Source organism: Rana temporaria, chromosome 4 (assembly GCF_905171775.1).
Source record: "Rana temporaria chromosome 4, aRanTem1.1, whole genome shotgun sequence".
Classification (NCBI taxonomy): domain Eukaryota; kingdom Metazoa; phylum Chordata; class Amphibia; order Anura; family Ranidae; genus Rana; species Rana temporaria.
In genome coordinates, this window is record NC_053492.1 from 200,028,580 (window position 1) to 200,053,744 (window position 25,165).

A 25,165-nucleotide genomic window follows, 5' to 3' on the forward strand; every position below is an offset into this window, starting at 1 on the left:
TTAAGCAACAAGCCATTCAGAGTCCTGTGAGAGCAGCATCAGACAGAAGATAGACGTGCCAATTGCAAATTCCTGCAACCGGGGATGGAGGATTCCTGTTTGATCGGATCATTAACTCCGCTGATTTTGTTTCTTTATTTCTGGGGAAATATGACTTGAAAAGTATAATACAATGGTTTTGCACATTATACTGTCATTTAGGTTAAAAAGTACGGATATAAAAACCAGACTAGCAGAACATTGAATCAGGTCTATGAATGGTTGCAGAAGGAGGCCTTAGGTAATTTATAGGGAAAGATAATAAACTCCCCTTTTTCGTTTGTTAATAGTATAGATATCCTGATTATTTTATAGTGTGATATCAAATGTATCAATCCACAGACTTACTGACATGTTAAGCTATCCATAGAGATAAGGTGACCATTGTTTGCTAAGTTATTGATATATGATCAGATCTCCCAGTGATTTGACAGTGCCTGGGAGATCTGCCTGTCCTTGCAGTGAATGTCGAATAGGTGTCCCTGCCAAGTCTTTTACTTGTGATTCATGTGATCTTTATTTTGATATATGTAAAGTTAAAGCACTGTTCCTTTCACTCTAGAAAAATGGCTACATAATTGTATAGGATAAGTTCACATTTTACAAAGAATAATAGATGCACATCTTTTTGCAGGGGTGAAAAATTTGCATTTATTTTTTCACTGTCAATACATTTTTATTGAAAAATTGGAGATACGAAACATAGCATAAGAACACTTTTTGAAATGGCCAAGATGTAAGCTGTGTAGAATAGAAAATTCCGCGCCAAATATAAATAAGTACTAAATTAAACTAAATAAGCTGCTCCTCAAAGAACAATACTGAATTGTGATAATGAAAATGGAAGGTAGAGGGCGCTCAACCACACAATAGTGATTGTGAAATGTGGAATACCACACAACAACGTGCAACAATTAATAATAAAATAAGTTTCCAAAAGCATATGTGAACAGTGATTGCTGAAACAATATAAATCAATATACAGCAGAAATGTCCCACACAGATGTGCATGAATACGCAGATTCCTCTGCAGTGTAAGCAAAAAACACTGAAGTTCACTGTGTTAAACACCAAAAAAATAAAAAAATAGAGTCCCAATAGCATGCATAGAAAGCCAAACGAATCTTGACAATTACTGTGATCTTCCTAGTGGAGAAAAGTAGAAAATGCCACCACCATACTTTTCAAATTTCACTTGTTTCCACCCAAGGTGCTTTGTATATAAAGTGCTCTTACCAGAGCCTGTTGACCACTTTACTTAAAAAGATGGTCATACGGGCTAGTGCAGGATTGTGCCTACACACACATGGATATGGACTATTGAATCTCGTTTCCAGGCGTTCCAGATAAGGATGATATGCAAAAAAAGAGAACCGGTAGACGCCGATAGCGTAATAACGTTTTAATAATAAAAACAACTAAAAACAACGGAAAGCCAAATGGCCTCTTACTTTAAAAGTGCCTACCCGGCACTGGGACTGCAGGCCTGTCACCGCCAATCTGCGGTTCAAAACTTGGTTTATCAGGATCGGATACCACCGCCGTAGTTCCACCATAAACTCCTTCCTGTCAGCTTCACCAGAGCGGGGGGGCGTCTCGTGACCAGGACTGCCTCCAACGTCCGTTTCGATTACTCGTCTTCAGGGGGGCGTTCACGCCTGGTCCTGGTCACGAGACGCCCCCCCGCTCTGGTGAAGCTGACAGGAAGGAGTTTATGGTGGAACTACGGCGGTGGTATCCGATCCTGATAAACCAAGTTTTGAACCACAGATTGGCGGTGACAGGCCTGCAGTCCCAGTGCCGGGTAGGCACTTTTAAAGTAAGAGGCCATTTGGCTTTCCGTTGTTTTTAGTTGTTTTTATTATTAAAACGTTATTACGCTATCGGCGTCTACCGGTTCTCTTTTTTTGCATATCATCCTTATCTGGAACGCCTGGAAACGAGATTCAATAGTCCATATCCATGTGTGTGTAGGCACAATCCTGCACTAGCCCGTATGACCATCTTTTTAAGTAAAGTGGTCAACAGGCTCTGGTAAGAGCACTTTATATACAAAGCACCTTGGGTGGAAACAAGTGAAATTTGAAAAGTATGGTGGTGGCATTTTCTACTTTTCTCCACTAGGAAGATCACAGTAATTGTCAAGATTCGTTTGGCTTTCTATGCATGCTATTGGGACTCTATTTTTTTATTTTTTTGGTGTTTAACACAGTGAACTTCAGTGTTTTTTGCTTACACTGCAGAGGAATCTGCGTATTCATGCACATCTGTGTGGGACATTTCTGCTGTATATTGATTTATATTGTTTCAGCAATCACTGTTCACATATGCTTTTGGAAACTTATTTTATTATTAATTGTTGCACGTTGTTGTGTGGTATTCCACATTTCACAATCACTATTGTGTGGTTGAGCGCCCTCTACCTTCCATTTTCAAGATGTAAGCTGTATCTGCCGAGAATATAAAAAAAATCCACCAGTATAAATAGCATGTAAATAAACAAAACTTACAGGGCTAGATTCAGATAGCCCGCCGTAACTTTGTGCGGGATACACTACGCCGCCGTAACTTAGTGAGGCAGGTTCTGTATTCACCAAGAACCTGCGCCCTAAGTTACGGCGGCGTAGCGTAAATCTGCTGGCGTAAGCGTGCCTAATTCAAATTGTGAAGAGGTGGGCGTGTTTTATGCAAATAAAACATGACCCCAAGTAAATGATGTTTTTGACTAACACCGCATGCGCCGTCCGTGAAAGTAACCCAGTGCGCATGCTCCAAATTAACCCGCAAAAAGCCAATGCTTTCGACGTGAACGTAAATTACACACAGCCCCATTCACGGACGACTTGCGCAAACGACGTAAAATTTAAAAAATTCGATGCGGGAACGACGTCCATACCTAACATAGGATACACCTCATATAGCAGGGGTAACTTTACGCCGGAAAAAGCCTAACGTAAACGACGTAAAAAAATGCGCCGTGCGGACGTACGTTTCTGAATCGGTGTATCTATTTAATTTGCATATTCCTCGCGTAAATCGACGGAAGCGCCACCTATCGGCCAGCGTAAATATGCAACTAAGATACGACGGCATAAGACTTACGCCAGTCAGATCTTAGCCAAATTCCGGCGTATCTTGTTTTCTGAATACAGAAAAAAGATACGCCGGAGCAACCTAGAAATTACGCGGCGTATCAATAGATACGCCAGCGTAACTTCTTTATGAACCTACCCCGTAGCCTGTAAGAGTAGGTATTAATGAGCCAGGTAATTTAGCAGTAGGCCAAAAAACAATAACCAAATGCGAACATTAAGTCTGAATAAACATGCTGCAACAAAGAAATAAGAAAAGAGGAAGGAAGGATGTCCACTAGGAAGGTGAGAAAGAGAGGTGGAGCGAGGGGGAGGGAAGTGAACGTTGAGACTGTTTAAAACCAGCACCCAAATGCTGTATTGCTATGAGATATAGCTCTCCGTGGACAGTGACGGATGGGCATATTGTATCCACAGGGTCCATATGTGGGAGAATTTTGTGTGTCCAGCAGTAGGCTGGTCAGTTTTTCACTGATAAAGAACCCGGTCGACCCACTGTCGAACTTCCCTAAAAGAAACAAATTGTTCCTTCCAGGGTTTGCCGATTAGTCTGTTTTGCCGCTAACAATATGCAGGTTGCCCATTTTGAATTGGTGTTTAGTAAAATCGGGGGGCTTTAAAGTGTAATAAATACATACTAAGGGTCTCTGGGGAAAGGATGGTCAAACAAAGAATGTATGAGCTTCAAGACCTTGGTCTAAAATCGTGTGAGCATAGGACATGTCCACCAGGTATGTAAAACATCACCTAGCATTGGGCAGCCACAAAAGTGTAGACCTGGCAAGGCTGAAGATGGGCTAGGCGTGATGGGGCCAGGTACCATCTGGTAACTGCTTTGAACGCAGACTCGATAGTATTCATATTAATAAAGCAGGATGCTATTTTGTGGTCCAGATATGCAACTAATCTGCTCCATCTCAGGTGCGCCGGAGGTCTTTCTCCCACTTGGAAACGTAGGAAGATTTTCTATTACTTCCTTTTCTGAAAACATACCGGAAATGGGAGAAGATCTTAGACTGATCTGATGGCAGCTGTTAAAATTCTGAATTTCTTCTAAATTTCTGTCTCAATCACTATGGTCACCTGGACAGAGAGAGAGTAAATCAACCTAGTGCGGTGGGTTGATTTACCAAAGTCAATTACTGTTCAAAGTTGCACTTTGCTAGGGAACGTTCCCCAGAACTTGGTGCATGTGTGGGGAGCTTTGCTGACTAACATCATCCAATCATGTGCAAGCAAAAAAATGCTTTTTTCCTTGCACATGATTGGGTATTTGTTTTTAAGCGTGAAATTTCACCACATTAAGCTCTGGAAAAATTTCCTTTGGAAACTGAATAATCCTATTTTCATTTAGTAAATCAACCCTTAAAGGGGTTGTAAAGGAAAAATATATTTTCCTAAATAGCTTCCTTTACCTTAGTGCAGTTCTCCACTTACCTAATCCTTCGATTTTGCTTTTAAATGTCCTTATTTCTTCTGAGAAATCCTAACTTCCTGTTCTTCTGTCTAACTCACCACCGTAATGCAAGGCTTTCTTCTTGGTGTGCAGAAAGCCTCTTAAAGGGGGCGAGCAGGAGTGCATTACGGTAGTGAGTTACAGACAGAAGAACAGGAAGTGAGCATTTCTCAGAAGAAATAAGGACATTTAAAAGCAAAATCGAAGGATGAGGTAAGTGAAGGAGGACTGCACTAAGGTAAAGGAAGCTATTTAGGGAATTTTTTTTTCTTTTACAACCCCTTTAAGTCTCAGCTACAGATAGGGATGAGAAGACTCTTTCCTTGTGTCCGTACAAGTGCTAAACAAACTGGGTCCTTGCAAAGGGAGATACTGTGCATGTGTATTGAAGAAAAAATTTCAGGATTCAAAGTTTTCTCCCAGCACTGGTAATCATGTGGCCATCTGACGGCTCCTGTTTGGTATAGAAAAAGGAGCTTGAAAATCGACTAAGGAAAAATATGTATTCGGTACAGTTAGGAAGCCCATTGTTCACATATGTCCTAAATTTTGCAGGACTTTATAAGAAACTATGCATAAAATGGGTCTTTATAAGAACATTGGTCATTTTTTAGTTTTGTGCAAATTATTAGGTAGGGGAGGTATTTTTTTTAAATGTACTGTATTTTAAAACCACCATACATCCCACCTTGTCCAAAACATGAGCCAATCAGTTCCTGATTACCATAATCATAAGAAATTGCAGTGATGATGCTGACATACTGATTTCAGTTTGGAGATCGGGGTTGCTGTCAATCACAGCTAGCTTATCCTCAAGATCTTGTGTAAACTGATGCAGAATGCATTAAGCTGGCCATACACTGTTAGTGTATTTTGTTCTGCCACACAAGGTGGATGCAGGAATCCCCCCTGCCAGGACGTTCCTAAAGTGCTACTCGCAGCTGTCAGAATACAGCCATCTGCAGCTAATTGGTTGCAGCCACTGACCAAAATTTTTTTTCCAACATGTCCCTTCTACTAAAGTTTATCAAGCAATTGACTTCTGTTAAGCAAAGACAGCCACACATTGATCAAAATGTACCCAGCTCAGCAGAGACCAGCTTAAAGAGGAGGTCCACCCAATTTTTTTTTCAAAGCCAGCTACAAATACTGCAGCTGCTGGCTTTTAAAAAATGGACACTTGCCTGTCCAGCGCGCCAGAGCGATGTCAGAGCAATTGCTCGGTCCTCAGATGCTGCCGCCGACATGCTCTGTGAGGGAATCGGGCAGTGAAGCCTTGCGGCTTCATTGCCCGGTTCCCTACTTCCCATGCGCGAGTAGCGCGGTGCAACGTCACTGGTCCCCGCTCTCTCCTGGGAACAGTGTGTTTCCCAGGAGACAGCAGGGGCGGGGGGAGTGGCGTGGACTCCCATGGGGAGTCTATGCCCGGAAGTGGGTGCAAATACCTGTCTTAGACAGGTATCTGCACCCCCCTCCCCCCTGAAAGGTGCCAAATGTGTCACCGAAGAGGGGTGAGGGTTCCGAAAAGTGGAAGTTCAATTTTTGGGTGGATCTTGGCTTTAATTTTGATCAGTGTAAAAGCAGCTTAACTGGGATCAGTTAAAGCCAATCTTCATCCTCAGTAAAGACTTCCCTCCTCTCCATCTCTCCCCCCACCTTTGCCACAATATGACTCTCTTTTTTCATTTTTTTTTGTTTGCTTTTATTAAAAAAAAAAGTTTTCTCTTTGCCTCTTGAGATATGGATGTCGCATATCCCAGGAGGCATAGCACTTCATTCAGAAGCGAAGGGTGGGGGGCGTGCCTAGGGCTGCATGTTCAGAAAGTGCGACGACTGAACCAGAAAGAGTAATGTCACAATCAACATGGCAGCGCAGGACAAGAGGTAGCAGAATACAAAAGGATGTCAGTGGGACAATTCTGGATCCTCTGGGTGGAATGAGTTTTAGAAATGTGCCACCCGGACCACCCAGTAAGTGGCGGGAAGCAGCTGAAGATCTGAACTCCAGGCACAAATAAGTAATTTACTCACCACCACAAAAGTATCCTTTTGTGTGTGCTAAATACTTTTGCAAACCCAAATATAACTTTGTAAAAGTAGCAGTGACATCACTGTGCTGCACATCATACCCTGTGCATAGAGCAGAGCTGTGGGAGGGGCCCATCTGCTCCTCCCACTGAAATGTCAGCAAAAAACGACAGAGGGGGTGGAGTCAAGACATAAGGGGCGAGAGCAGCAGTGACCAGTCTTTATTACAAGAAGCTCCATATGGAAAGGCAAATTGCCGGGAGGGCGTCCCTGGACGTCGTCCTGTTTACTTGTTTACTTGTTCCACGCGGGCGTGCATCGGGAAAAATCTGTGTTGGCAGTGTCCCTTGGACACAGCCAATCACAGATTTGCTAAATGGCCAATCACAGCAGCCATTTAGCAATCGATTGGCGTGTTCAATGAGAGATGATCTCAAATGTAAACATGAGATCTCTCATTGCCGGCTCTCCCTCCTCACACACGGACCACATGTGAGGAGGGAGAGCGACCTGTGCTGCAGCGTGAGTGAACAAACGCTACATAAACATAGTACCTATCAGTGCCACCTGTCCCCAGTGCCACCTGTCAGTGTCATGTGCCATCTGTCATCAGTGCCATGTATTAGTGCCATCTGTGAGATAGGCCGCCAATACATCAGATATGATCAATTTGTTATGATTTGCACCATAGCTTGTAGACTCTCTAAACTTCACACAGACTAATATCCACTAAATTGGGTTATTTTAACCAAAGATATGTAGCAGTATAAATTGTGGCCAAAATGTATTTAGAAAAAAATTAATAATTTGCAAAACTTTATCACAAACTAAGAATATTTTTTTTCAGAATTTTCTGTCTTTTTTCATTTATAGCGCAAAAAATTAAAAAACCCAGAGGTGATGAAATACCACCAAAAGCAATCTTTGTATGAAAAAAGGACAACAAATTCATTTGAGTACAGTATTATATGACTAAGTAATTGTCATTCAAAGTGTGAACACTGAAAGCTGAAAATTGGTCTGGGCTGGAGGCGGGTTTAAGTGCCCAGTAGGCAAGTGGTTAATTAATATTTATCACAAAGTCCAGCTTTGAATGAAATGAGGAAGGCTCAGCTACAATGCCTTGAAAAAGTATTCATATCCCATGAAATGTTCCGCATTTTGTCATGTTGCAAGCAAAAACGTAAGTGTGTGTGTGTGTGTGTGTGTATATATATATATATATATATATATATATATATTTATATATATATATATATATATATATATATATATATATATTTATATATATATATATATATATATATATATATATATATATATATATATATATTTTAAATGTCTGAAAAGTGTGGCGTGTATTTGTATTCAGCCCCCTTTACTCTGATACCCCTAAGAGTATGGAACAACTGCAAACCTACCATGTCATGGCCATCCACCTAAACTGACAGGCCAGTCAAGGAGAGCATTAATCAGAGAAGCAGCCAAGAGACCCATGATAACTGGAGGAGCTGCAGAGATCCACAGCTCAGGTAGGATAATCTGTCCACAGGACAACTATTGTGCACTCCACAAATCTGTTTTTTATGGAAGAGTGGCAAGAAGAAAGCCTTTGTTGACTGACGGCCAAAAGAATTCACATTTGCAGTTCACAAGAAGCCATGTGGCAAACATGTTCGAAGAAGGTGCTATGGTTAGATGAGACCAAAATGTAACTTTTTGGCCTAAAAGCAAAACACTGTTTGGCTGAAAACCAACACTGCTGCACATCACCCTGAACACACCATACCCAACGTGAAACATGGTGGTTGCATCATGTTGTGGAGATGCTTTTCTTCATCTGGGACAGGGAAGCTGGTTGCAGTTAGGGTTGCCACCTCATCCCTTTAAAAAGGAACACATCTGAATTACACAGGTTCTGAGGCTAATTTAATGCAGATAAGGCACCAAGTGAGTTTAATTACCACCTTAATCAGCCACAGAACCTGTGTAATTCAGATGTGTTCCTTTTTAAAGGGATGAGGTGGCAACCCTAGTCGCAGTTGATGGGAAGATGGATGGAGACAAATACAGGGCAATCTTAGAATAAAACTTGTTAGTCTGCAAATGACTTGTGACTGGGGTGGAGGTTTACCTTCCAGCAGGACAACGACCCTAAACATACAGCCAGAGCTACAATGGAATGGTTTAGATCAAAGCATATTCATGTGTTAGGTTCAGACCTAAGTTTAATCTGTGGCAAGTCTTGAAAATTGTTGTTCAGACACTCTCCATCCAATCTGACAGATCTTGAGCTATTTTGCAAAGAATGGGCAAAAATGTCTCCTAGATGTGCAAAGTTGGTAGAGACATCCCCAAAAAGACTTGCGGCTGTAATTTCAGCAAAAGGTGGTTCTACAAAGTATTGACCAAGGGGAGCTGAATACAAATGTACACCACACTTTTTACATATTTGTGAATTATTTTTTTTCTAAACCATTAATCATTTTCCTTTCACTTCACAATTAATGTGCCACTTTGTGTCGGTCTGTCACATAAAATCCCAATAAAATACATGAACGTTTTTTGGTTGTAACATGACAATATGTGGAAAATTTCAAGGGGTATAAATACGTTTTCAAAGCACTATAATTTGCAGGCAAGTTGCTATTTGCATATTAATACAGGTGCCAATTTCTCAGCTGGGACACAGCTTAAGGAGAAAAGCATTGCACTGTTTTAAAGTCAATTATGTGCAGATTTTACCCATAGAGGTACTTTAATGAATGTGACTTTGCCTTTGTTCACATTTACATCATCTGTATACTGTAGGTTATCTAGTATGCCGTTTAACTGTTATTACCTAAAAAAAATACATTGTATTTTCGTAGAATCCACACAATTATAAAAGAGAATTTTGTAAAATATGTTGCCATAGTTACTTAAACAGGCAATCCACACTGGGCAAAATATATCCAGGTACGCAGAGATGTAGACATAAGTTGTCACCAATCTGGCATCTGATGAATCTATAGATTTATGGATGTAACCCCTTGTGTCTATCAGTGGTAACGGCACGATTGTCGGGACACTTTCTCCATTAACAGCCTCCAGACCAATGCTCGGATACAGCACTTTTTTATTTGATAAGGTGGCCGTTTTATCTGCACACCCAAAACATCTACTATTGTATCAATACGACAACTACAAAAAAAGGAAACAAAGAAGCTTTTAAAGCTCCCATTGCTGTCCCCTCTGGTGTATCAGTGTATGAAATATTGGCCACTTTATGCACTTAATGCACGACAGCATCTCATTCTCAACCATTTAACCATTTACACAACAGCGTATGCTGCTTCTAACAGAAAGCGTCTGGGACGGCAAATTAATACAGTGCAACGCAGGAAGCTTTCTTCTATGCATTATCCAATCATAGATTTATCACCACAAAGCCTTGTAAATTACCCATCAAAAATACTGTGCATCATTACAATTAGTGAGATTGCTATTTTGCTCTATTCCATGGCTGGCTATAACTAGTAATTTCTGCTTATAATGGTCCTATGGTCCTATTATGCTGGTGCTCCTCTTACTCATCCTAGACGTTAACAGCTTTGTACGTTCTAATCGCAGCTGACGTTGTAATGCATTATGCTACATACACTGCTTGCTGTAAGCCATGCTGCCTTTATTGCAGTTTTTGGGCAATTGGCCATTATTTTAAAGCCACAGATTATCCGTGATGAGATCGGTTCTGACCCCCTATACCTATACAGTACATGGCCTGTGTGTATACGAACTACTACTAGCCTTAGAATTAGCCCACTCATTTTTATGAAGTGAGGTAAAATTCATTTTTTTTTTTTTAAGGAACATTTTGATGCCTGTATGTAGTGTTCATATAGTTTATCTCATAAATAATTTAGCTGGTCAGCACCCAGTTCACAGCTCGGCAGAATCACTGTGCCTTATGATAGGATTCTAATTGTCATCTGATAAGTGACGAGTCCTCAGCCAGACCTGTTCATTCCCATTCCCTCTGTCACGTACCTGGTCAGTGAGCCTAATGTGCAGAGGAAGACCTTTCGTACAGATCCAGCTCTGGGCCACTGGTAGTAAGTCAACGGCCAGAGGAGCACAGTGAGGTTTGAGTGCCTGTGATCAGTCCAGTAGTCTGCGTGGCAGCAGTCGGCAGGAGGATGTGGCAGAACAGGCTGGTGGCAGATGAGCTAGCACGGAGCTTGGCTGGCAGCAGACTGTGGTAGTCAGCTGAGAGCTTGCTGGGCTGAAGAGCTGTAGCAGGCTGGATGAGCAAGATGCAGAATCAGACGAGCTGGGTCGGTGACGGTCAGGCAGATCAGGCATAGACTACAAAAAGCAGGGTGGTCGGACCACAAGCCAAGTCAGCAACGGAAGGTAGATCAAGCAGAAATGGGAAGCAGAATCCAGAGACGAGCCTAAGGGCGGGGCGGGTAACAGACAAACGCGGGTCAGGATCAGAGATGAAACGCAGGAACACACACAGAAGCTACATACCAAACATTTATCCAATACTGAAGCCTGTTTAATGCCAGCATTAGTTTAGTGACAGGCGCGCACTTGAGTCCGTCTAGGCTCACGACTATGCACATCTGCCCAGCAAGGTTGGCGGTCTGCACATATGTGCATATGTATGCGCCGAGAAACTCCATCTGCACTATGGACATGCCTTCCCTGACACCCTTTTGTTTTCTTATTTACTTTTGTACTGTTGTAATTGGTGTTTTTTTAATACTTAAAGTGGTTCTAGAGTCAGAAGTTTTTTTTTTTATTTTGAACCTGAACCCCATCTTAATCCAGCGATGTTGCATGAGAGACTCGGCTGTCCAAGGCTCTCCCTCCTGATTGTTTGAGACATACAGCGGCGGCATTGGCTTCCACTGCTGTCAGTTGATGAGCCAATGAGGAGAGGGAGGGGGGTGGGGCCGAGACCCGGCTCCTTGTCTGAATGGAGACGCAGCAGCTCAGCTCAGGTGCCCCTGTAGCAAACTGTGGGACTACTAGGCAGGAGGGAGGGACCAGGAGTGCCAAATAGGGACCCCGAGCAGGATCTGGGCTGCTCTGTGCAAAATCTCTGCACAGAACAGGTTTGTGTAACATGTTTGTTGTTTTTATTTATTTTTTAATTACAAGACTTTAGTATCACTTTAAGCTGGCCATATATGGATCAGAATTCTGTCAGCTCAGCAGGGAGTGACAACTGGAAGGGAAGTCTCCCCGCTCAGATCACAATAGCCCAGCTCAGAGCACCCTGATCCAATGGCTGCGAGAGCTGATCAGATGCTGGTTTTCCAGCATGGCGGTTCGATAGATAATACACTAAAAATCAGCGATCATAGTTCTCCAAAAATAATTATAGTTCTCAAAAATTAGTTAAAGTCCATTTATTTGTAAAAAACAGTCCTGACAACAAAATAATGTAAATGGTCCATGTATGGTCATAGAGCACGTAGGGGATGAACACAGTGTAAATAGTACACTCAGCAAACCACTGCAAAGGAACACCAAGGGTTAAGGTCTCTAGAGCTCAAAGCGCAGTTCCTCAGATGGAAGAGAAAAAAAAAACAGTACCTTATCAGGGCTGGCTATACACAATGGCAAGTAGATGGTCGACCTTAGTGAACCCAAGCCGTGCTCCCCATGTCACCCATACAGGCTGGTGACTCACTGTGTTGGGAGAAGAGCTCCTCCAATACCGGCTTTTACTGTTTTACATCGTGATCAGCCGTGATTGGACATGCGGGCGGCAAGTGGTTAACCAATAATAATAATAAAAAACGAATAAAAATCCTACATGTACACAATCCCACACGCACAGTGCATCCAGGTGAAGGGAAAAAAAAAAAATCATGATCCAATTCGCTTCAGTGGGGGAAAACAAATCCTTCATGATCCCCCAGAAGGCAGTGGTATATTCCCTAGATCAGTGTTTCTCAACACCAGTCCTCAAGGCGCCCCAACTTGTCATGTTTTCAGGCTTTCCATTATTTTGCACATGTGATTTGATCAGTTTCACTGCCTTAATAATTACCACAGCTGTTCCACCTGAGGGAAATCCTAAAAACATGACCTGTTGGGGCACCTTGAGGACTGAAGTTGAGAAACACTGCCCTAGATCAACTAACACTGGTGTTATTACCTAAATGTTAACATTAATTATGATTAAAACTTTCTAATAAGATTACTGGTTTTTTTTTCTGACAGGGAAGCTCCTAATGCCAGCAAAAATGACATCCCGGGGAGGAAACCCATGGGTATCTGTTCTCATGTCCTGGTTCTTGGTTCAGGTAATAGTTTACACTTTTCATTGTATGACAGTTCATTAACTATGTTAAAATCTGCATGTAGTTGTCTAATACACCTCATCTGTCATAACAGTTGCTTTGTACCTTTCAGTAAGAGGAACTAAAATCCACTGGATGGGGATGAGCTCACAGCATACTTGCACATTATGGTACTATGCCATTCTACCATGACTGTCATTGCGTCTTATGTTAGATTCCAGCTCGCTCCTCTTCGGCCAATGGGTAGCCACTTGTGTTGTAAATACTGCACATGCACATAGGAGTTTACATCATCCCAAACACCAGGCTGCATTCTCAGCATCTTATTGCAATGTACACTGCACCATGCATGTGCAGTGTACATAGGAAAAAAAAGACTTTTCGTGAGACTTTAGTTTCACATAGTTTTGGGATTGTGATGGTGCAAGTGAACAAACTGCTTTGTGTAGTAGCACAGAGTGGTACTCCTGGTTTATGCTGTAATGGCCACACACAGCACATAAACATTTATGGGGGGGCCAAGGTCTCTGTGCTGAGAACATGCTCATTGCACACTCCTAGCATAGTGACTGAACTGTTAGAGCTGCCAGCCGCTAGTAATGATCAGGAGCCTGACTGGAACAGCTCCTGATCATGTTATCACATGATAGTCAGCCACATCGATCACATGATCAGGCAGCTTATGCCATAGACAGTTGCCAGCCGACAGTAGTGATCTGGAGCCTAGCGGGAACAGCTCCCGATCATGTGATCACTGATGGTCAACCACAGCGGTCACATGATCAGGCTGTCATACAATTGCCATCCGCTGGTAATGATCAGTAGCCTGATAACAGCTTCTGATCATGTTATCACTGTGATAGGCTGCTTGATTATGTGACTTACTATGTATTACAGTTGCCAGACAATAGTAATGCATGTTCTTGTCTGTAAAATCCTCCCTTGTGTAGATATTCAAAAGCCTCTAGACTGCTGCATGGTGCCACCATCTTGTATGCAATGTCAGCTGTCACTCAGATGGTTGTCTATAGCAGTGGTCTCCAAACTGTGGCCCTTTGTTTACTTTTATCTTGCCCTTGGGGCACCATTTCATTTCCACCGATACCAATAATGAGGCATAACTTCACTTCCATCCCGCCACACACACACACACACACACACACACACACACACACACACACACACACACACACACACACACACACACACACACACACACACATTGACCCCCAATGAAGGAGCACAATTCCTCCTAATGACACCAAGTTAGTTGCCTCGATAGGGCATTGTTTTTTCCCCACTTATGTTGAGACCATGTGTACTCTCAAGGGCCACAGTCTGGCCCCCCAAATGTCTGAAGGACAGTAATGCCGCGTACACACCATCACTTTATGTGATGAAAAAAAACTGCGTTTTTAAAAACGTCACTTTAAATGACTGTGTGTGTAGGCAACTAAGTCTTTGAAAATTGAAGTTTCAAAAACGTTGTTTTTTACTTCACAGAAAATTTTGTTTTTTTTCATGACGTAAAGTGATGGTGTGTATGCGGCATAAGCTGGTCCTTTTGTTTAGAAAGTTTGGAGATCTCTGGTCTATATCATTCCCCTTTGCTCCCTCCCCAGGCATCTACATAAAAGTAAGGGGAGGGTCAGGGGAGTTGGGTCCGCACAGTCAGAAATTAGACACTTGTAGAAGAGGAGTAGGCTATCATGTGCAAGGAGTGAGGGGCTGTGCTATAGAATTTACTCCCATGTGGTAGATTTAAGTCCATATGTGTCAATCCTTATACTTGGGGGGGGGGGGGGGTGGCGACTAGGCTCTTGCTAGTTACAGTGCTTTGGTATTTTTTGTATCTTTTCGTAGCATTCTAATTTGGACAGTTACATAAAAAATAGCATTGCTGGGCAAAATGGAAAAAGTGTAGCTTTCTCCAGCATGGATAATGCTTATATACAGACTTTATGCATATAAATAGATTTTGGTTATTGTATGTGTGGTTCCAATGTATTACTGTATACAGTGCTGAGTACATTAAATCCATTCACGTAAGTTTATGATCTGATCCAACTTTCATCCAGCACAACACTGATCTGTTCTAAAGACAGAGAACCTCATCTATCAGGAAGTCAGAACTGAGAACTGTCTATACTGACTGTGCCAAAAGAAGTTCATAATGTATGCTGCACTAGCCATTGATCAATATACAGGACAGTTTCTACCAACCTACGTTGATAATTGCAGCATATTAATAGTGCCTATTACAATTATAGTGATATCGTTCCATATAAACAGACAAAGCAAACAGACCCATATTTATGTACAGTATACACATGATATGTATACTAACAAAACAAATTTTCTCCTGTAATACCAATGAAAACAATTAACCACTTGAGAGCTGTAAGCAATGAAGCATAGGAGATATGCCCTTGAAACTTTGCTGACGTTTTTAAAGTAGAAGTCCATCCTAATACTAAAATCCTTGCATCTACAGACATCCACGGTCTAACACTTGCCTATTTAGCCCTGTAAAGAAGAAAACTGTATACATGCCTTTTTTGAAGTTGGACCGACCCGATCCCACGCTGTGCTGTCAGCTGCGGCTTCGCTGTGGAGGTGGATGCAGAGGACACAGCTGACATTGGAAGCCCCATAGTAAGTCTATGGGTGACGTCACTTCCCATTCATTCCACAGCCATTGTCGTCTGTGTCATCTGCAGAGCTTCCACCGCTGGAGACCAGACCGGCTTCAAAAAAAGTTTGTACAAAGTTTGTACACTGATTTCTTCTTTACAGGGTTAGATAGGTTAGTGTTAGATTGTGGATGTCTGTAGGTGCAGGGATTTTAGTGTTAGGGTGGGCTTACACTTTAAGGTATACCTCCTATGTTCAGATCCTCTCCCACGCTGTCACTCCCACTACTACTCTTATTGGCAAGTACTGACTGTCAAAATCACAGCCAGGATTGCTATGTATGATATAGCAAAAGCATCTGTCAAAATGCAATTGTAGCACTGACGGCTTCTCTCCTCTCCTGCCAGCTTCTGCAGGCACATGGAGAGCTCTTGTGTTTCAATTTGTGAATGAACAAGAAGCATCAGAGCACTTCCTATTCATTATTCATTCAGATGAGGCTGCATAGAAAGGGACTGATGAATCTATGCCCTCAGTCCCCTTCTCTGTCTTAAACGGGAGACTTCAGGGGTCTTTTTAGACCCTGGATTTTTCACCAAAGGCCTCCAACAGGGCAATTTAACCACCTCAATATAGGGCACTTTCACCCTCCTCCTGCCCAGACCATTTTTTAGCTTTCAGCGCCTTCACACTTTGAATGACAATTGCGTGGGATGCTGTACTCATGTTAGCTGGTTTCTATTGAACTGGCCGATATTTGGCCTGTGTGTACTAGGCTTAAGACACTGCAATCAGCAAGTTTTTAACACTGATACTGTTGTAAACTAAGCCATTCCTGGCTATGCATCAGATAGCAAGGATTACTTGCTACACATTTGTGACAGTATTGTAGTCTGTTAACTTGCTGCACATTGTCACTGGCTAGTTGTACACTTGCAGAGCACTTGAGGTTCTTGTTGAAACTTTTCCAAATTCAACTACAGTGACCCCTGTGGTGGGATGACTATTGCACAATATAACTGAACCAGAACTTGCAGAAGAATTGCGGAATGTTTGCAAAGAAAGTTGATCTGGAGTCATGCCATGCAGACAGGCTACAAACTTGTCAAGCCTGGCAAGTGTAGCAATAGCTTAGCAAGTCATTTTCAAACTTGCAGCTCAAGTGCTTGCTATCTGGGACAACCCCTGTCGCTGCATGTTTATATTTCTGGGCCTAGGGTTGACATCTCATCCCTTTAAAACCGAACACATATTAGTTACACAGGTTCTGAGGCAAATTTAATGCAGTTAAGGCGCTAAGTGAGTTTAATTCCCACCCCATCGACCACAGAGCCTTTATAATTACATGTATGGTTGGTTTTAAAGCGCTGAGGTGACAAACCTAGTAGGGCCATGTTAAGAAGAGAGCCACACACTTGGGTCTAAAGTGGTCATCTCTTTTTATCCTCCTTTTACATACCTATCCAATAATCACCCATCTGATTTTTTTACCAGTTAATTTTTTTAATTAACTCAATATCTCAATATTCTGATCAGCATTGATGATGTCCTACACTTTTTTCACCAAGTCTGTTGCAAGTGTAATGTAACTGTTTTATGAAATCTGTGGTATCATCTTAATGGGTCATTAATAACTATCAGAGAAAATACCTGGTAGCCATAGTTTTCAATGGCCAGAGAAATTGGCACACCTTGCTTTTGACCTCAATGCTTTCCAGCAATAATGCCATATCTGACCATTTGTGAACTCCCATTCTTTTTGTCACAATGTTGTTTCAGTTAGACTCTTTTTCGTTATCCAATATTTCACTTGTTTAGTACATGAAATCAGTTTACATTGATTGTATTAAACAAGATTGATTAATTTATCAGTTGAGGCGTAATTACACATGATTAAAGCTTAACACTCCCTCTGAGCTCTCTCCTAACTATGGTCAGTATGTGCCAAGTACAACTCTGTCTAACATTGTGCTCATCACAGCCTGGCATTGATTACTCAGAGATCCGTTATGTTCAGGCAGAGTGTCCTGACAAACTGGTGGTCACACTGCCTGCTCTGGAGAAAATTGATAAAGGAGGGTACATTTGAAGTTATAAAAATGCAAAAAAAAAAAGCTGAAATTGAAGTGAAAAGCAAAATGAAACTTGATCTGAAATCAGCTACAGAGTGAGAAGCTTTATTGGAAAAAAATGCTAATGTGTAAAAGTGTTATATTACTGGCTTGGTGCATTTATTCCATTTGGGATATTTATTCCATTGATTGTCTTTTTATTGTAATATCTGTAATATCAATAAACAAATAAGTGCCCATGTACCTACTGTTGCTGAATACGTTAATATTAATATGCCTGTGAACATATGTTATACATTGAAACAGAAGATTTGGATGTGAATTGAAGCAGCATATAAATCCGCTAGCTGCAGTTTTCTGCTGGAAAATGTTTGGCCGTTTTATCATGATCTCATCATCTCATCAGTTAGCACTGTAAATGGGATTTAGAGGCTGGAGACACATTGTAATAAAATGAATGAAGGCTGGCCAAGGACAGTTAGTTTTTTTTTTTTTCTTCGTTCAGTCATAGGGCCAAAGGAAAACAAATAACTGATTCCTCGATCCATGCAAAGGTGGATGGAGGATCTTCCCCCGCTGGGACATTGTGGAGTTGATTTACAAACACTGGAGAGTGCAAAATCTGGTGCAGCTCTGCATGGAAACCAATCCGCTTCAAGGTTGTTGTTTTTTTTTTTTTTTTTGTCAAAGCTTAGTTGAACAAGCAGAAGTGGAAGCTAATTGGCTACCGTGCAGAGCTGCACTGTTGGAGAAGAGGGAGAACAATGGGGATTTCAGCTGGTGAAGCTGTTGGACCCCTGACAGCTTAGGTAAGGTGGGGGGGGGGGTGTCCACCTTTTTAAAAAATTTTCTGTAAAGCTGAGCGAACACTTAAGCATTAATTCTGATATGTATTCAATTCTGTATAAATACATACTAAATATCAAAACAAAAGTAATGGGTGCTTGTAGAGTTGGGATGTTCTTCCCACAGTAGTATAGCAACAGAATGGTGTTAACAAGGAATTTCTACTGTAGGAAGTAAAGCAAGTACACTGTGTAAAGTTACTTTCTTTTATGTTATGTATGGACCTCTGGGCTTAAAGTGGTTGTAGACCCTGCACAAGTTGTACCTGTTTATCTGCCGCGATATTCATCTCTCTACATCAGTTATAAGTCCAGAATTTACACAGGACTTCTTGGCTCTGAAAAGCAGGGGGCAGGGAGCTGAAGTTGCACTCTGCAGAGCTCAGTGAGAAGAGCTGGTTAGAGAGAAGGGACATACGCCCCTTCACAGAGCACACAGGAACATAGCTGAAGCTGTCAATCACAGGATGTGTGCTTAAGCGCCTAACCCTTACACTTTTTTCTCTTGGTATCAGAAAGACTTGTCAGAAGTGACTCGTGCTGATAGAAGATGAACACTGCAGCAGAGAGAAATGATACTTGGTGCTCTGGACTAAGACCAGCACACATTATAAAGAGATATGCTTTGTTCATATTTCATGTCTGAGGTTTATAACCACTATAACATGGATGTGTGCTACTGTTCAAGAATGGGATCTTACACACAAATATTTAAAACCATATAACTTATGTTTTCCTAAAATCAGTCTATATGGCACTGTAACTTTTATAAAGTTTGCAAATTTCTGGATTTTTTTTTGTTTGAATTAGTAGTTACTCTGAGGCTTTCATGAATGTGCATCTCTGTGGACAAGACTAATGCCGCATACACACGGTCGGACATTTGACCGTGCAAAACTCAGTCGGAATTTCCGACAGAAAAATATAGAACCTGCTCTCTATCTAAAATCCGATTGAAAAAGTAATATGGGGCATAAACATGGTCGGAATATCAGATGGAAAGCCCCTATCTGACTTTTTCCTTTAGAAATTACGACCGTGTACGCGGCATAACAAATATAGTCTTTATCTTTTGGAATGTTGGAGAAAAAAAAAAGCTTGCTATGCCTTCATTGGCAACCAGTACAGTGATAATGTTACACCTTCTCTTCATTGATTAGTCATTATACCATAATTCTTTAGCTCTGCAACTATTGAACCAGAAGCCGTAATGTGCTCTAGAGAAAATGTGATTAAAGGAACCTGTTTTTTACATAGTGTCCTATACATATAGAAGATGACAGGGAAAAACCTTGCATTCATACGAGAACATAGAATAAATGGTTCATCTAGAGCAACCTTTTTAAAGTCGGAGCACTCTCAAAATTTGCACTCGCATGCATTTGGCGAGTGGAAATAATCTGAGGGCAAGTGTTAAGCCGCCAGCAGGCAGGGTTGAACAGGAGTCTATTCTCCTCCCAGCTTCCGTCCCCTTCCTTTGCTAATGGGTTTAACACCTGACACATGGATCACTTTCCCACTACTGGCACATGCCTATGTCACTGTCCCGATGCCGAGATACTGTTGACAGTTCTCGTAATGGCCAGATCTGTTTGAGTCGGTCCCGGGAGTCTGGTGTAATTATTGAGACTCCGGTCTGCTCCTGTGATTGGCCCTACCTTCCTGTGATGTGGCATGGGGTAGGAATGCGAGAGGCGTCCCTAGAAACAACCGGGAGGCTCGGCTGAAAGACCCCATCCCCTGATTATGTGCTGTCTGGTTTGACGTTCTTTCGGCATTCAGCTCTAGAAGCACATGCGCTCCAGGACACAGTGTGCTTTCCATGGGCTGCTTGCACAAGCCGAGTGGAGACTGGAAATAAAGTTTTCCTCCTACAAAGTAAGCTTGTGAAGAAGTATAGCCATATAGATGAGTCATTTGTTGTACTCTAAATTGTATAATGTTCTCAATGCAACATACATCCTCTGCTCTATGACTCTCTGCATATGTGGTGAGGAGGAAGATAATAATGGGAAGTATGTAGGTGTTTTTAGCTCCACCTGGTGAAACTAGCGGTGGGGTGGAATTTGACGGGTCCCCATATAAATAATGCTTTGTAACTAGTTGGGTCAGCTCTGAGGAAGGGGGATTGTCTCCTGAACATGTCAGCTTTTCAACTATAGTGATCTGGTATCCGTCATGTTGGAATTGTGATCATATTTGCTTGTGATTTCCTCATGCTTGTGAGTATGGTTTTGGCTTTTTAATAAATTGTATTGTGTTGCAAGTAATGCACTAGGCATTTGTGCCCTCCTTTATTTCCATGTAGTGAAGCAGGAACAAAAATGTCTCTGGACAGCCGCACTCTGAACAAATTGTAGCCTTTATTAAAAGGACAGCACTACAAGTCACAACAAAATAAAATAAAACCCGACTGCTGACACGTTTCGCACTGAAACTAGTGCTTAGTCATAGCTAAGTGCATTGCCTGCTTTGCCAAGTCCATTTCCTGCACCTGAGTTGTCTGCAACGAGGATATTCATCTGGGTTCCCACCTGGAGCGGCTACTCCCTTTTCCAAGCCAATCATATGTTATCCTAATTTTATTTACCGCAGTCAGTTCAATGAAATGTGGTTTATGTTAATATTGTTAAAGTTGTTAATATTTTTGTACCTTAAAGCGGGAGTTCACCCATTTATTTAATTTTTGCCCTTTTCCCCTTAGATTCCTGCTCGTTTGGTCTAGGGGAGGGTGGGATTCGGTACTCACCTGCTTGTTAAAGTAATAAGTTGGGCAGCTCCCACCCTCTGGGAGACCAGAGAGAATAGCTAGCTGCTACGTGCCTCTGCCTTGGTAACTGTGCAGGGGAGGCTGCATGATGAAAGGGGACTGTCATTTTTTTTTTTTTTTTTTAAGTGTATTTTGTGCGTGTACTCGAGAGAGGAGCCGGACTGCAGGAGTTGGGAGTAGGCAGGCCTCCCCCAGAGGCAATCTGCCACCTTTCTCCATGCTCCGGGTGGCAATGGCGGGTGTGTGAGGGGGTCCTCCCACACAGCCCGCCCTACCTGCTCCGCTTTGAAGCCCAACGGGGCAGAGGGACTCCCTATAAGGGAGTGAGAGGATTAGCCCGCTCAACCAGCCCCGTTAGTCCTTCGCCTCTCTTTTAGAGACCGCATGGTCAAAGTGCATGTGTGTTAACCCAATTTCGAGTGCATGTGTAGGTGTGGTGGTTTTTGTGGGAGGGGGGTGGGCGTACTAAGCGCAGGCTTACCTCGCATAGCACACCCACCGGGAGCCGGTCTGAGACCACCAAACTCAATTCACATGTAGCCGAGACCGGGATCCGAACCCCTAGCTGCAGAGGTGAATGGCTTGTCAGCGCAGTGCCAATCGCGTTGAGCCACCGCAGCTCCCTGGGGGGACTGTCATTTAAAGGAGGAGAGGTGGGCTTTGACAGCAAGAGGCATTAGGGCTGCGTAAATTAACGATTAATTCCTTGATTAATCGTTAATTTTTTTTGATCCCTCAAAATTCTTTAGATCGGTACTCACCTCTCCGCCGGCTTCCCGGTCTTCAGGGAGTTTTGTCGGAGATCCGGTGACGTCACGGACACCGGCGGGGCTTGTCGTGTCCATCTGAAGGGCTCCTTTGCTGTGCCTTCATATCTGCATGCCCTTACTATCTGCCACACGCAAGGGCTGTTGCACTTCCCTCTATTACTTCCCTCTATCAACCTGGGATTCTACAGCCATCCACTGGGAGTTGATAGTTCCCTTCACGGGACATCTACATGCCGATGGACTGATGTTAACCTCTCCTCATCTGGATTCAGCAGTGGTCTCGTTGTACACATTTTTATACCAGTATTATACTTGGCTACATGTTTTTATGACTGCTTTTGCTACTGTTTGGTATTACTCGCACCATTTTTACAGTTTATGTAGCTACATCGATTTTATCTCCAGTGCAATATTTTGTTACCTACTTGAAGACTATAACATTTTTAATGCTATTCCCATCGAGTGCTGCCTTTGTGGGTTTTTTGTATCCTGCTATCCATCTTTCCAGTGGTTGGTAGCTGCACTGGGAATCAGCCTGCAAGGAGATCAGCTAAAAGTAGTTGGCTCTGTATGCGCGTTATAATCGAAATTAGTCGATTAATTGAACACAACATTTTAATCAGTAACAGCCTATATATATCTCATATAGATATAGATAGATATATATCTTTCTGATACCTGGCTCCTTCTACAGTATGTTATAAATCGCAGTATTCAGAAGCCCACTTTAGTATGAGGCAAGTACAAGTGGTACAGACTGCACAGTAAATAGTCTACAATGGTCAGGTCTATTTTTCCTTCCTATTATCCTCCCAATCAAATACCACAATTTTCTCTGAAAATGTCCAGCTGAAAACCAGTGTTTGTGTTAATGCATAGACCCCAAAGCATAGATTCAGTACGTATTATGCTGTGCACCTGTTTCTCACTCACTTAACTGTTTACAGAAAAATGTTTGTACAGCTATAAAAATGACAGATGTGCTTTACAAGAAGAATAAAAGAACAGTAAAATAAAAAGCAATTGGAAAATAAACCAACAGCATGTAACTGTGAGCTGTAGCTCTGGGCCTCGTATTGAATGAATGTGTTACAGTGATGAGGTAGCCTCTTGGCATTTCCTTACTCCAATTGTTCTTCTCTATAGAACCAACAATTAGTAGACTTATTAGAGACAGAACTATCCAATTGTCAGTATTGCAATCACAATGGAAGATGGCATTCGTATATAGTCTACAAATCATCTCTAGCAATTATATGAAATATCTGACAGCTAAAAATGGATTAATCAGTTTCCTCTCTCCATGTAGAAGTGGCTATTTATGAGTCTACCCACCTGTTTCTCAACAAGTCCACAATTTACCAAAATGCTTGTACAGCCATAAAAATGACAGATGCACCTTACAAAAGGCATAAAAGAACAGTAAAGCGAAAAGGAATTGAAAAATAAACAATCAGGATGTCTTTCAGTGTCATGCCTTATCAGCTGAATACAGATTTAAGATGACAGCAGAGTTTGTGAGTTCACTGGTAATATGATTGTAGTAGTCTTGTTACAAACAATCAACTAAACCACACACCTAAAACTGGCAGTACTTGCCATACTGCCAGGGTGAATAGGCACCTCACACATGGAGAATTTGCTGATGGTTAAGTCATGTGTATAGTTCAGTTATATTAACTGCTTGCCGCCGGCCCACAGGACATTGACTGTGCTGGACGGCATAGCCAGGCTGGATCACGTGCAGTATTCATACTCCTTGAATTTTTCCACATTTTGTCATGTTGCAACCAAAAACGTTAATGTTTTTAATTGTAATTTTATGTGATATACCAACACAAAGTGGCATCATTGTGAAGTGGAAGGAAAATGATAAATGGTTTTCAATTTTTATTACAAATATACGTAAAGCGGGGCGTGCATTTATATTCAGCCCCCTTTACTCTTATACAACTAACAAAAATCTAGTGGAACCAATTGCCCTCAGAAGTCGCCTAATAAGTAAATAGCATCCACCTGTGTAATTTAGTCTCAGTATAAATTCTGTCAGGGACCTGTTAATAGATCCCGACGTGTGCGCGTGCGCATGCACACTGCCGCGCAAGATGAACAGCAGAAGCCATCTGTGCCTTTGCACTGGCGCGTGCCGAATGCACGCATACACGACAGGAGCGCGCACGCTAATAGAGATTGGCGCAATTTTGCCTTTAAAAGTCAGCAGCTGCAGTGGCACTTTGCTGTCTGATCTGCAGCGTTGTACCAGTATCCTGTACCCCTGTTATACCTGCTACCAGTACCGACCCGGCTCCGCCTGACCGCCCAAACCTCTCCAATCCGACCCTTGGCTTGTTCTGACCGCGCTCTTCTGCCTAACCAACCGCTGCCAGACCCCTTGTCTGAACTTTGACCGCGCTTATAGCCTTCAATATCCTCTGCCCGATTACCTGCTTGACCCGGCCTGTCTGACCCCGCTACTGTCTGATTGCTCTGTTTTTAACCTGGCTTGCCTCACCCAGCTCCCGTTGCCGCTGTTGCAGTACCTTCCAGCTCCAGAATCACTGATCCGCCACTTCTGCAACAACTGTTTCCTGTGCCAGCCATCCCTGAAGGATCACCGTCCTGTGCCTGACTGCTGCCATCACCCAGGCACTCCTACCTCACTGTGCTCCCGAGCTCGCTGTCCCCACTCCAGCGGCTCCTGAGCCAGGCCTGTAAGAGAGGCCTCCTCCTGCAGATTAGGCTGTGACTACCAGGTATGTTCCGTACATAAAAAATACAGCTGTTCTGTGAAGCCCTCAGAGGTTTGTTAGAGAGCCTTAGTGAATAAACCGCATCATGAAGGCCAAGGAACACCGAACAGGTCAGGGATAAAGTTGGGGAGAAGTTTAAAGCAGGGTTAGTTTATAAAAAAAAGCTTTGAACATCTCATAAAGCACTGTTCAATCTATCATCCGAAAACAAAGAGTATGGCACAACTGCAAACCTACCAAGAATATGGCTGTCCACCTAAACTGACAGGCTGGGCAAAGAGCATTAATCAGAGAAGCAGCCAAGAGGACCATGGTAACTCTGGAGGAGCTGCAGAGATCCACAGCTCAGATGGGAAAATCTGTCTACATGACAACTATTGGTCATGTGCTCCACAAATCTGGCCATT

General features: G+C 42.4%; 1 protein-coding gene across 1 annotated transcript in view; it reads left to right on the plus strand.

Annotated features, from left to right (window-relative positions):
- Positions 1-25,165, plus strand: part of LOC120935687 (solute carrier family 12 member 9-like) — a 360,381-nt gene that overhangs the window by 211,629 nt on the left and 123,587 nt on the right. Inside the window, exon 7 of the mRNA XM_040347741.1 lies at positions 12,838-12,920. Within this exon, the coding sequence (XP_040203675.1) occupies positions 12,838-12,920 (83 nt within the window). The remainder of the gene's footprint in view (positions 1-12,837; positions 12,921-25,165) is intronic.